The sequence below is a fragment of the Drosophila pseudoobscura genome, chromosome X (assembly GCF_009870125.1).
Source record: "Drosophila pseudoobscura strain MV-25-SWS-2005 chromosome X, UCI_Dpse_MV25, whole genome shotgun sequence".
NCBI lineage: Eukaryota > Metazoa > Arthropoda > Insecta > Diptera > Drosophilidae > Drosophila > Drosophila pseudoobscura.
In genome coordinates this window covers 62,120,966-62,131,731 of record NC_046683.1, presented here as the reverse complement: position 1 = coordinate 62,131,731, position 10,766 = coordinate 62,120,966, and the positions used below count along the sequence as shown (strand labels likewise).

Sequence of the window (10,766 nt, the reverse complement as noted above, 5' to 3'; positions counted from 1 at the left end):
GAAAATTGGATTGGTCGGACCGGAAGACTAAGTGGTAATTTTCCCAAGTGGCACAGTGGCACGGTAGCACAGGAAATATAACTATTTTCTCTACAAATAAATGAGAATTTTAGCAGGATAATTTTCTGCTATGAGTGGCTCTTGCTCCATGGTGCTGGCTGGCTGGACAAGCCCACCTTTCTCGTCTGTCACTTGATCGGCAAATAACCCACTTCCGCCTTGAATGAAAAACTTTTCCCAAAGACCAAAGGCACCGCAAGAGGCAAGACGCAAGACGGTGTTTGAAATCGACAAATGACGATTAGCACATCGCACAGCAGCAGCAGCAGCAGCAGCACAAGCGTCAGCAGGTGTTTTTGTTGCTATTGCTACTGTTATTTTCTGTTTTGGCCAACACACACACAAACACGCTAAGAGACAGTCCGTGGTTTGGGGAACGGGCGCATTCACGTTCGTGATCGGCATCGGCCAGCGCAATAATTTTGAATTTCATTTTCAGTTGGTGAACAACGCGCGAGCGAACCAGACACGCGCGGCGTCAAAGTGCACAGAGAAGTACAGAGAAATAAACAGAGAAAGACACACCGAGTGAGACTGAGAGACAGAGAGCGAGGTGTGATCAAACAAAATAAGAGAAAGACCCAACAGCTGCTCAGGAAAAAGTACGAAAATTATACGAAATTTTAAAGCAAACAAAGAGTAGACCCTGTACAGTGCACACAGTATTTGGTTAATGCTTTTCGTTTTTTTTTTTTTTTTTTTATTGATTCCCCGCCAATTATTTTTGCACTTTGCAATCGCTTGTGATCGAATACAATTTTTTGCTGTTTTTTTTTTGTATTTTTTTTGCATTATTCAATCAATTTTAACGAAGTGTTTTCCCCACACGACATGTAACAGAAATAAATAAATAATTATCGTTTCTATGCCGTTGATGCCGATAATTTGTGAAGTCAATCAAAATGAATTAAAGAACAGCCTGAAATGTGCGAATATCATTTCAATTGAAATTCTGATCAACTGTGCAATGCCAAGGCCGGTCAGACAGGAAGAAATTGGGCCGAAAACGAGTTGATGGTCAAGTTAGCAGTGGGCTAGGCTAAGCCAGGCAGGGCACAGGCTGGTAGGACATGAGGAAGAAACCATTGCCCAAAACAGATCTAAGTGGACAAACAAGTTTCAAGTGTATACAAAATCATTTTTCAAGATTTTTCCAGCTTTAAGTTTTGGTTGTATTCAGAAAAGATTAAGAGGAAGTAAGACCTTCTGAAAGCCTCCATTTTGCTGTACTTCTTTGAACTTCGTTATCTGAAAAAAAAACAAGAACATTGAACATGGAACATGGAGCCTCTTAAAGTTACAGAAATTATATTGCTAATCGCTAATTGCCCACAAATTTTTGGTAGAACATAGCTCTGATTTATCCACTTTATCCACTGCCATCAGCCTTGTTCAATAACAACTCAGACCACATGACCTTTGAACCTGAAGTGTGTGTGTCACACACAACAATTCGCCATGTAGGAATTTTGTAGAATTGTTTTGGTTCTGGGTAAATATTTGAAACATTTTATCTCGAACAAGCGACATAATTACATTTTTATCTAGATACAATTTTCAAATGATTGTAGGAGCGAGCATCTGGTATCGCGTCTTGTCACATTGTCTAATGAATTGCCCTGGTGTGTGCAGGGACAGGGAAATGCCATGGTTTTTCCCATTTCCCATTTTCCGTCTCTTCTTTTTTCGCCGCAAAACGAATTAGATTTTGCGGTCTCTGTTCTGATTTTGATTATTTCCCCACTGCAATGCACTTGTATCCCGCATTTATATTTGATTTTTGGTTTTCTGTTTTTTGTTTTTTGTTTTTGGTTTGTCTTTTGCTCAATTCGATTGCATTGCGTAAGGTCGTGTCGGTGGGTCGCTGCTTTTTGGTCTCGTCTCGCCGAGATATTTGAATTTTTGTTAACCGCAAAAAAAGCTCGGAAATAACTTGGCAGACGACGAAGACAACGCATTTGGGTGTCTCTACAGAGTCAGGGCCGGCCAAGCGATGGCTGCTGGGCCATGAGCTACCATGCGGCCTGTCACCGAAGAAGCTGCAACCCAAGGGAAGGAGCCGATAAAATGACATGAAATTCCCCATTTAATATGGTTTCCCCATCAACAAAAAAAATGAAACCAGCCATGGCCAACAGCAAAATGCAAAACTTTGTTCACTTTTCGCTAATGTTTACGTTTCATTTCAACAAGTTTTTTGTGGGAGTTTTAAAGATTTGTAAAGAAAGAGTGTTGATGGTGGTATAACATATTTTGCCTAGGATGGGAGTGATCTCTTACAACCTCCGCTCGATAAATCTTTACCAAAAGACCTCTAGAATTATTTTTGTTAGAGTTGAAATTTAATATGAGCGAGGAGAGGTTTTGCCAGCTTTTGTTGCAACACAGTATTCATATTTCATACCCCATTTTGCTGCTCACTTTTTGGCACGTTCTATATATTTTTTTTCTTTAGTTTTTTAGCCATTTGTTTTTGTTGTTTATTGCGTGCGCTGCCCATTTGCAAGCCGTTAAAAAATCAAAACCAAAAAGTGTACGGCACGGAGAGTATGTGCTTTGGGGCATCGGGAAATAATCTTTATGACGCTGAGCTCCGCTGATATTTCACGCTTCGTTTTACGCACCTTTAAAATGTGCTAAACACAGAAATGAATCCGCGAATTCTGTGCTAATTGTTTGAAATTTTTTTATACCGCATCTTTTCAAAACTAATTGTGAAGAATTCTCTCTCGTTTTTTCGTTTACTGATGAAATCGCTGGCTGGGGCGATAGAGAATTTCGATCTCCGGCTGACGGCTGATAAGGCCGTGCTTTATGAGTACTTATTTCGAGATCTCTGCAGTTCGTTGAAAGACCGACTCGGGATTGAGGCCAAACCCAAAGGGGGCTTTGACACGTTTTCGTAGCTGATCTGCCAATGAAGGTCGTTGCTGTTGCCGCTGCTGCTGGTGATTGGGAGATTCGAGTGCTGGTTGAGTCATGTTTTAAGTACTTGTTAACAGGTACTTGCAACATATTGTACTGGGCCGAAACCTGTTTCAAAATGTAAAAATAACAAAGACTCTTACATAACGAATGGGAGTGCAGTGAGGCAAGCTCTGGTTTCAGCTTCGAATTTATGTATGGCCGGTCGGTCGTCTCGTCTCGCCTCGCCTCGACTATGCTTTCCAGAAAACCTGTTTACGTTTCGGGCGCCTCTCTCTCACTCTCTCTTCCTTTACTCTTTCCCCAGCCATGTTGCGGTCGGACTCTCTTCGGTTGCCTTGGGCTCCCAGGCACGTGCTTTTCACCTGTGGCTTGTTATGGCTGTTTGGGGCTTTGCATTTGTACATCATTTGATACGCTCTCTATTAGCGGCCTTAAGTATTGTATTATTATGGGGTTTATATTGAAATTTTTACGGATTAATTCGAGGAATTTGCAGTTAAGTGAAGTACGGATTATTTGGACCAGAACATGCCGGTCGATTACCCATAAAAAATAAGATTTAAGGCTTTTTCATTTTCTTCTTTTTGTTGTGTATTTGGGTCGTCCGTCGGGTCTCGTGGCTAACCGCTTAAAACTCGAAAAAACTCGTAATAAGTTCGGTGTTAGATCCGGTCAAGTGGTGGTCTCTGCTGGTTAGCTGGCACAGCCTGACACTAGTGAACTCCCCGAAGAAGCTGTAAGAGCCACAGCCGCCTGTCTCCGAAGATCGATCGATCCAGGGGGCACTCGGCCGCCGGCAGCGTATCGCCTTTCTATGCGATTCTCATGGGAGGCAGCTAACCTGAAGCCAAAGCCAAGATTATTCCAGAGTTTTTTTACATTTTCATTTTCTTAAATGATTCAAGCCACTTAAAGCAAAACTAAACTTCAGAAATCGGTATTCCAATTGAAATCCAGTAAGGATAAGGGGGTCTGTCATTCAAATGTCACATATGTGGGGCCCTCTTTGCATTTGCACGGGATCGTGATTGAGGTTGTTAACACTTCGTCTAGACTGTTTGTTTAGCATCCATTAGGCCTTATTTTCCTTAAAGTTAACGCAGCGGAGTGCATTGCCTTTGCCACTTCAATCTTCAATCAAATATTGTTGCACCCTTCTCGCACTTTCCCCCAGGCCTGGCCAATGATATTTATCCCACCCGTCTGTCTGTACTATTTATTTGCAGCACAGACTCTATTCACAGCCCAGACTTTAACAGATTGAGGCAGCTGGAAGATACATTTACGAGTGCTAATAAAAGTAAAGTCTGTTAACTGTTGGCAAATGTGCGAACAATGGCAAAGATGTGAAGTGTAAGCGGCATAGCTGAGTCGAAGGAGAAACCCAGGAAGTATTGCACAAGCTTGCCACCAGAGAGTGAATTTATTATAAAACAAAAACACAACAACAAAATGAATGCCAGCGATGAATGGACGCTCGTGGAGCAGACGGAGCCTGCACCACAGGAGGTGGAGATGGAGATGGCAATGGAGAAGAATGGCAGCTCCATGAGTCTGCGAACACACCCCACAGTGGCAGAGTATTATGGCAGTAAGTACTCGAGGGAAATCCCATTGAAGAGTTCCTAATACTAATACGGTTGTGTGCACATCCCTCAGATATGACTGCCTTCCTTAGCCTGGCCATTTTCATAGCCAGCCTGCTGACCATCCTCAACATCTGCATCTACTCGACCACAGTCTCGCGTCTGAGGCGCCACCTGAACAAGCCACTGCGTACGCCGTCCATCCTGATGGTCAGCCTGTATCCGATTATCTCGCTGGCCGCACTGGCTACCATACTGGTGCCGTACTCCTGGTTTATTTGCCACACGGTGATGCATGTGATGTTCATGGTGGGCGGGCCCATATTCCGCACACTGCTCTTCCGCTACGTGGACTCCGAGCAGAACTACGTGAAGGAGTCGGGCGGGGAGGCGGTGCAGCTGACAACGCCGCCCTGCTGCTGCTGGTGCCTCTGCCTGCCGATGGTGGTGCCCACGAAGGCCAAGCTGTGCATCTCCCGGTACATGGTGTGGCAGATGCCCTTCTGGCAGGGCTCCATTATGCTGGTGATGAACATCCTGTACTACCGGGACATCCAGCTCTACCACCAAGTGATGTACTTCTTCATACCCTTCATCATCAGCTCGATTGTCCTGGGCGTGTGGTCCCTCCAGATCACGGTGCGAATGATAACGAAGCTGCGCGGCGACTATCAGCTGCGAAAGAAGATGTTCTGCCTCCAGCTGGTGGTGATGCTCTGCAAGCTGCAGTATCTGGTGCTCTACGATCAGCTCGATGGCATCAAAATGGGCGGCGAATATCCCATCAATCACACTGTCTACAAGCAAAGTGGGTGGAGAGATCCTTTGTTTGGGAGAAACATATTCATTTTGGTTTCTTTTTTCAGCCATCATCAATATCCTGATACTGGTGGAAATGGTCTTGGTCTCCATGATGGTGCAGAGCGCCTACCGCACACCCATCCAAGTGCAGATCGATGAGGTCAACAAGGACAAGGAAATCACTCGCATTTGAGAGAGGGAGTTTTACAAACGGTTACAAAACAGTAGCAACGAATTGTGATAATTTCAATAAAGAAACTGTAGTTAAATGTAGTCGGAAAATGTCGTCCTGCACCAGCTTTAATTGTCTCTAAGCTTCCACATCTTTCTTAGCCAAGTGTTAATCATGCTTTAAGACCGAAAACAAAATGAAATAAATCTCCGCAAATCATGTGTTTGTTCTAGGACTTCTGGTCTGGTCAGAGACTACCCAACCCCAACCCCAACCCCACTTGTACTCATAATCCCATCCCCATCCCTATCCCCATGCCCTTTGTCCCTGCAGTCATGCGTGCCGCATTTAGCTCATAATTCTCCCTGCGGCAGAGATCCGTTTTACATTTTTCAACCGACAACAAAATGCTGGCGGGGCTTAGACCCACGGACCAAGTGCCATAAAAATACAATAAATATAATATGATGAAATATCTGTATACATATACATCTTCCTCTCTGTTTAGATAGCCTTTCTTGAGGATAACTCAATTGCTGTCGCAGACCGCGCACGCGGCCATAGGCCAGGCATCACCAGACCACATTTTGTCCCAGCCTGGAAAATCCTTCGAGGGAAGACCACAATCTTCGGTGGAGGAGCATTGAGAGGACATTGCGTACTGCAGAGAGCAGTGCGTTGAAATTTATGATTTATTTCAAAAGAAAGTACATTGTGCTCTGCCAAAATAAATCACACTAAAGATGCTGGCTGGCTGGCAGGCAGGCAGCTCTCAGAAATAGCAGAGGAAGCAGCCAGGGCTGGTTCGGGGCAGGGCGAATGAAAATCAAATATAGAAAAAAAACAGGCGTACATACAGATCGAATGGATGGATACTCTTGGGGAAGTTCATCATATATTTACTCTTAATTATGGGTTTATTTATGTCTCTATCTGGAAAAAGATGATACATCAAAGGATGTTTTCAATACCTCTGACACGCATTGAATGCTTGAAAGTCCTAGCCTTAGAAAGAAAAGCCAACCCAACAAACGATCGGCTATGCCCCATAGAAACACATAGAGTATTAGCAGGATGTCTGGCAAGAAGGACAAGGAAAACAGGGGAGTGGGTAATGGGGGACTAGGAACAGTCAAGTGCCACGGTCGGTCGTCGCTGGGCACGGTTATCTTATCGCTCTTTTATGGTGTACACAACGCCACAGAGCACCGAGCAGTGGCAGCCACGAGTAGGAGAAGGGCAGCCTGTGGCTACAACAGCTCCATCCTATCCCCTCCCCAGAACCCCAGCCCCGCCTTCCCCGTCTGGTCGAGATGTCGCTTTTTATGAAGAAGCTTGTTTACCCGGGACTTGGCCAGGGCTTCCATCCAGCCATCCAGTCATCCAGCTGGCTCTCTGCCTTCGCCAGAGCCAGAGCCAGAGCCAAGTAAATCAGATTAAGTATCCGCTGCTCATTTTGATGAGCCACTGTCAGTGCGGGACTCCAGTTAGGATTTTTGATTTTCTCTTGTCTTTTGTGCAGCAAGGATACGTATCCGAGTGCCGCATATGTGAGCGGACGAAGATTTAATTACAATTTGACGCAGGAATAAAGCTAGCATCCATTTATGGAATTTCACTCAGCTTAGCCCCGGGGAAAAATCCTGTAAGGACAATTTTTTAAAATTTATTATCACTTAGCGCTGTCGCAATCCGATGAAAAAAAATATAAATTTTTCCGGCGGGTAGGCAATCATTTTTAGCACTGATTTTCGTTCCACATGTCATTGTGGATTTCATGCAGCTCTCTTTTTGGCTTAATAAAAAATTCATAAAGCTTTTGGGGCGGGTGGGGCGACCAAGGCTATTGTTCAGATATAAAAAATTAAAGAAAACCATTTTTGTGTTGCCTCGCCCACTGCGTCCTGCGTCGAGCGTCCCTCGCACTCTGTCTGTCTGTCTTCCATTGTCTACGCTTCTTGGCCATGTCCAAACACGTTAGGCCATCAACTTGGAACTACAGCATGGAGTTGGAGGACAGCGACTGGGGCACATTGGGGCACAGACGGGACAGAAATGGCAGCCTCCAGTCCTGGCTGTCAGCCGTCTGCGTCTTATGTCACTGTCCATTAGACGCGCCATTCACAGGCCTTTAAGTTGTACTTATGCATTTTTTACAATCTCCCTTTAAGATTGCAGAAATCTTGTCGGCTAAAGAGCAGCAGCTAGAATTTCATGGCTGCTTGGAGCTGGAGTTGCCGTACAACACTTAGAGAAATTAAATAATGCGCATACGAAATGTGGTGCGCGCTGCTTAATTTTCTTAATAGAAATTATAGCACAATATTTGTCATTCACAGGCAATTTAACAAATTCCTCTCCCACAGCCCCCCCCACCACCACTCTTTTTTCCCCTATATCTTTCTCTCTCTTTTTTCTGGCTTCTGCAGACATTTTATGATTATTGACAGCCCCACTTTTTCGTTGACTTGACTTTGCTTTCCGCTGGCTCTTGTTCGTTTGTTCTTCTGCTTATTTTTTATGCTGCTTTATTTATGTCAGGCCTTTTGTTTAAGTACCCGACTCCTGGCCAAGGGCTCCAGGCCCCTGACTCGTTGCTACAGCCTCCAGGCTACGGACTCGGACATTTTGCTGGTGCTAAGTAAATAAGTTTTATGGCATTTCTTTTCCTTATTTGTTGCTGCTCTGCGTCTGCGACTTCTGCTTGATTGATTTCATTGGCTTTGACACTCGGTGTCACATCGGTGGATCGTGCGTATTTTTCCGCTATTTGTTGGGGCATTTTTCAGGCGCCTTGAGGTAGGTAGATATTTAATGCAATTAAATTCGTACAGAAAACTGAATAACACAGATAATACATTGTATTTACTGGGCTTAAAGGAAATATCCGATTTTTCTTGGGTTTCCCTTTTGCCTTGGGGCCTTCGATTTATTTCCGCGCTTAAGGGTTTCAGTTTCGTGTTGATTCCTGGTCTAAAACCCTTTTTCCTTTTCCATTGTCAGATGTCAGCGACAGCCTTTTCCGTTGCCATTTTTTGGCGAGGGTTTTTGTTTTTGGCTCTTCTGACTGATTCTTAATATTTGCTTCTTATGAAATTGGGCAAATATACTTTGTATAATTTAATTAAAAACTTTGGCAACTCATCGTTGACTTTTTCCGGCCCCAAGTCAGCGGGCCACACACACATACAGACTCTTGAGTTCCTGGGCCCCGTTATGGGTTGTGGGTGGTGCTAGGGGGTGCCTTGAATTAATTAATGTTCCGCGTAGCGTAGCGGCGAGCAGCCATAAGAAAAATATTTGCGCATGTTCTGGCATAATTAGAAGGGTTTCCCTTCTGTCTCCCCTCTTTCTCTTGATTTACTTTTTTTGCGATTTTTGTGATTTTTCTTTTAAGCCAAAAACCAAAAAGAAAAATGTGCCTAAGCATTTTTCAGTTGTGAGGCTTTTGTTTTTCTTATCAAATTGATGAGAAGTTTTCAAGGTTTTAGGGATGGACTATGCAGATGCCCTATAGCCTGGTTTGCAGAGAAAAATATGGCCTATAGGTTTGAGGATATTAAAATCAATTTGAATTAGTGGGCATATTGTCAGAGTAAAATAGTTGAGTGGCTTGTCCGTCTTCATTTCCCAGGCTTTTCCATTTACTCATTTGTAGGGTATTGGCAGTGCTAGTGCCTTACCCCTGAGACTCATCAGCTTTTTTGTCGCCTGCCTTTAAGCACACAGAGCACACAGCCAAAAGCTTGGCTAAGTATCCTGCTGGTGCAAGGGGAATGGTGGGGGGGGGGGGGGGTCCTGTGGGGCGCCTTATGCTGAGCACTCGGTTTAACAATGGCAAACAAGTAAAACGCTGCGGAATCCGCTTAAAGAGCATTTGTATGTAATGGCAAGAAAAACGAACAAGAGGATACCGAAACAGCAACACCATCCAGTCATCCACTCATCCAGCCATCCAGCCATCCAGCAGATCCCTCGGCCAGGCCGGGCTGCATCGCTATGCTTGCTTGGCTTCCTTTCCTTTCCCCTCCCCTCCTCTCCTCCCCGTTCCTTTTCTCTACTTTCCTTTCTTCTTTTATTCTGTTTTTCTTACACCTCCGCATGCCTCCATTAGGGGATTTTGCATAAGTGACAAGGCCTGGCTGTGGTAGTGGCAACTTTTTCCTCCTTCAGCTCCACCTCCACCTCCACATGTGGCACTGTGGCATGTGAGTGGCCCGACTAAAGCCCCGGCTAATGCAGCACTGAGAGACGTGCATAAGGCGCTGGTAACACGACACGCTTGTCAAATGGTCCCCAGCCGAGGACACGATGGACACGATACCTCGATGCGGACACTGACACTCTGCCACAGATGTTCCGCTGCTCCGCTGCCGCTCTCTCTCTCTCTCTGTTCCATTAAAGTGGGGAACAAAGTCACTGCATCAGCTGAAAGTGGTGTAATTGAATGAGGTGGCACTGGGATCCATTCGCATTGTCCGGACGCGACTGGCGGCACTGTGATTGGATAAATGATTAAGTAGTTTGCAATTACGTTAAAGGAAACTTTGCCGCTAATAAGTTTTTGGATTTAATTGGCTAAAATAAGTGGACACTTTGCCAAGAAAGTTCTTTGCCGGAGAATGGTGGGAACTGTAATTGAAGATGTTCTAAGCAAAAACAGCTAAAAAAAGTGTGTTCAATTAAGAGGATGAAATGTAGGACACATTACAAAATGTAAAACAACGTTTTTGTTGTTTTGCTGAGAGATAACACAGAATTAAGGGAGAATGTGCAATGCACGCGCGGATTGAACATGATCGGACATGAAAGAAAAGAGCAGAGGATAGAACGGAACGGTGTTAACGGAACAACTGACAATTAAGGGGATCATTGTCCCTCTTATCAGTCATTCTCTAACGAGCTCTGTGTGTCCCACTCGGAGGGAATTTCTGGAAAGATTCAGCTAAAGCCAGATGGGAAATGATTGGAATGGGCATTACGCCGCGTGATAGAAATGAGTGTACTTGGAAAAACAAGAAAAGACTTGATTCGAGAGAATACACACAGAATGTAGACTTAGCAGCACGCCAGCAGAGACAAAACGCATTATCTCCAGCCTTTACAGAGTCATGTTAATTTAGAGTAAGATAACAGAGCGAAAGAAAACGAGAGAGAGAGAGAGAGGCCTTGACCTACATTATTTCTCTGTGATCTACACAACTATGCTGTTGCTCGGC

General features: G+C 44.5%; 1 protein-coding gene across 9 annotated transcripts; it reads left to right on the top strand.

Moving 5' to 3' along the window:
• Positions 1-491: 491 nt before the first annotated feature.
• Positions 492-5,766, top strand: LOC4812626 (organic solute transporter alpha-like protein). Of its 9 annotated transcripts, none has more exons than XM_015188517.2 (4): positions 492-662; positions 4,220-4,579; positions 4,648-5,382; positions 5,441-5,766. In XM_015188517.2, the coding sequence occupies exons 2-4, from the start codon at positions 4,441-4,443 to the stop codon at positions 5,566-5,568; spliced, it is 1,002 nt and encodes a 333-aa protein (XP_015044003.1). In that variant the 5' UTR covers positions 492-662; positions 4,220-4,440; the 3' UTR covers positions 5,569-5,766. The 9 variants fall into 9 exon arrangements, with proteins under 9 accessions (XP_015044003.1, XP_015044001.1, XP_033239366.1 ...); XM_015188515.2 differs by having other exon boundaries at positions 4,215-4,579; XM_033383475.1 differs by having other exon boundaries at positions 539-555; positions 4,215-4,579.
• The last annotated feature ends 5,000 nt before the right edge of the window (positions 5,767-10,766 follow it).

Coding starts and splice junctions, on each gene's coding strand:
- LOC4812626 (XM_015188517.2), top strand. CDS start 4,441: ATGAATGCCAGCGATGAATGGACGCTCGTGGAGCAGACGGAGCCTGCA. Junction 4,580..4,647: donor AGTGGCAGAGTATTATGGCA/GTAAGTACTCGA, acceptor CACATCCCTCAG/ATATGACTGCCTTCCTTAGC. Junction 5,383..5,440: donor TCACACTGTCTACAAGCAAA/GTGGGTGGAGAG, acceptor TTCTTTTTTCAG/CCATCATCAATATCCTGATA.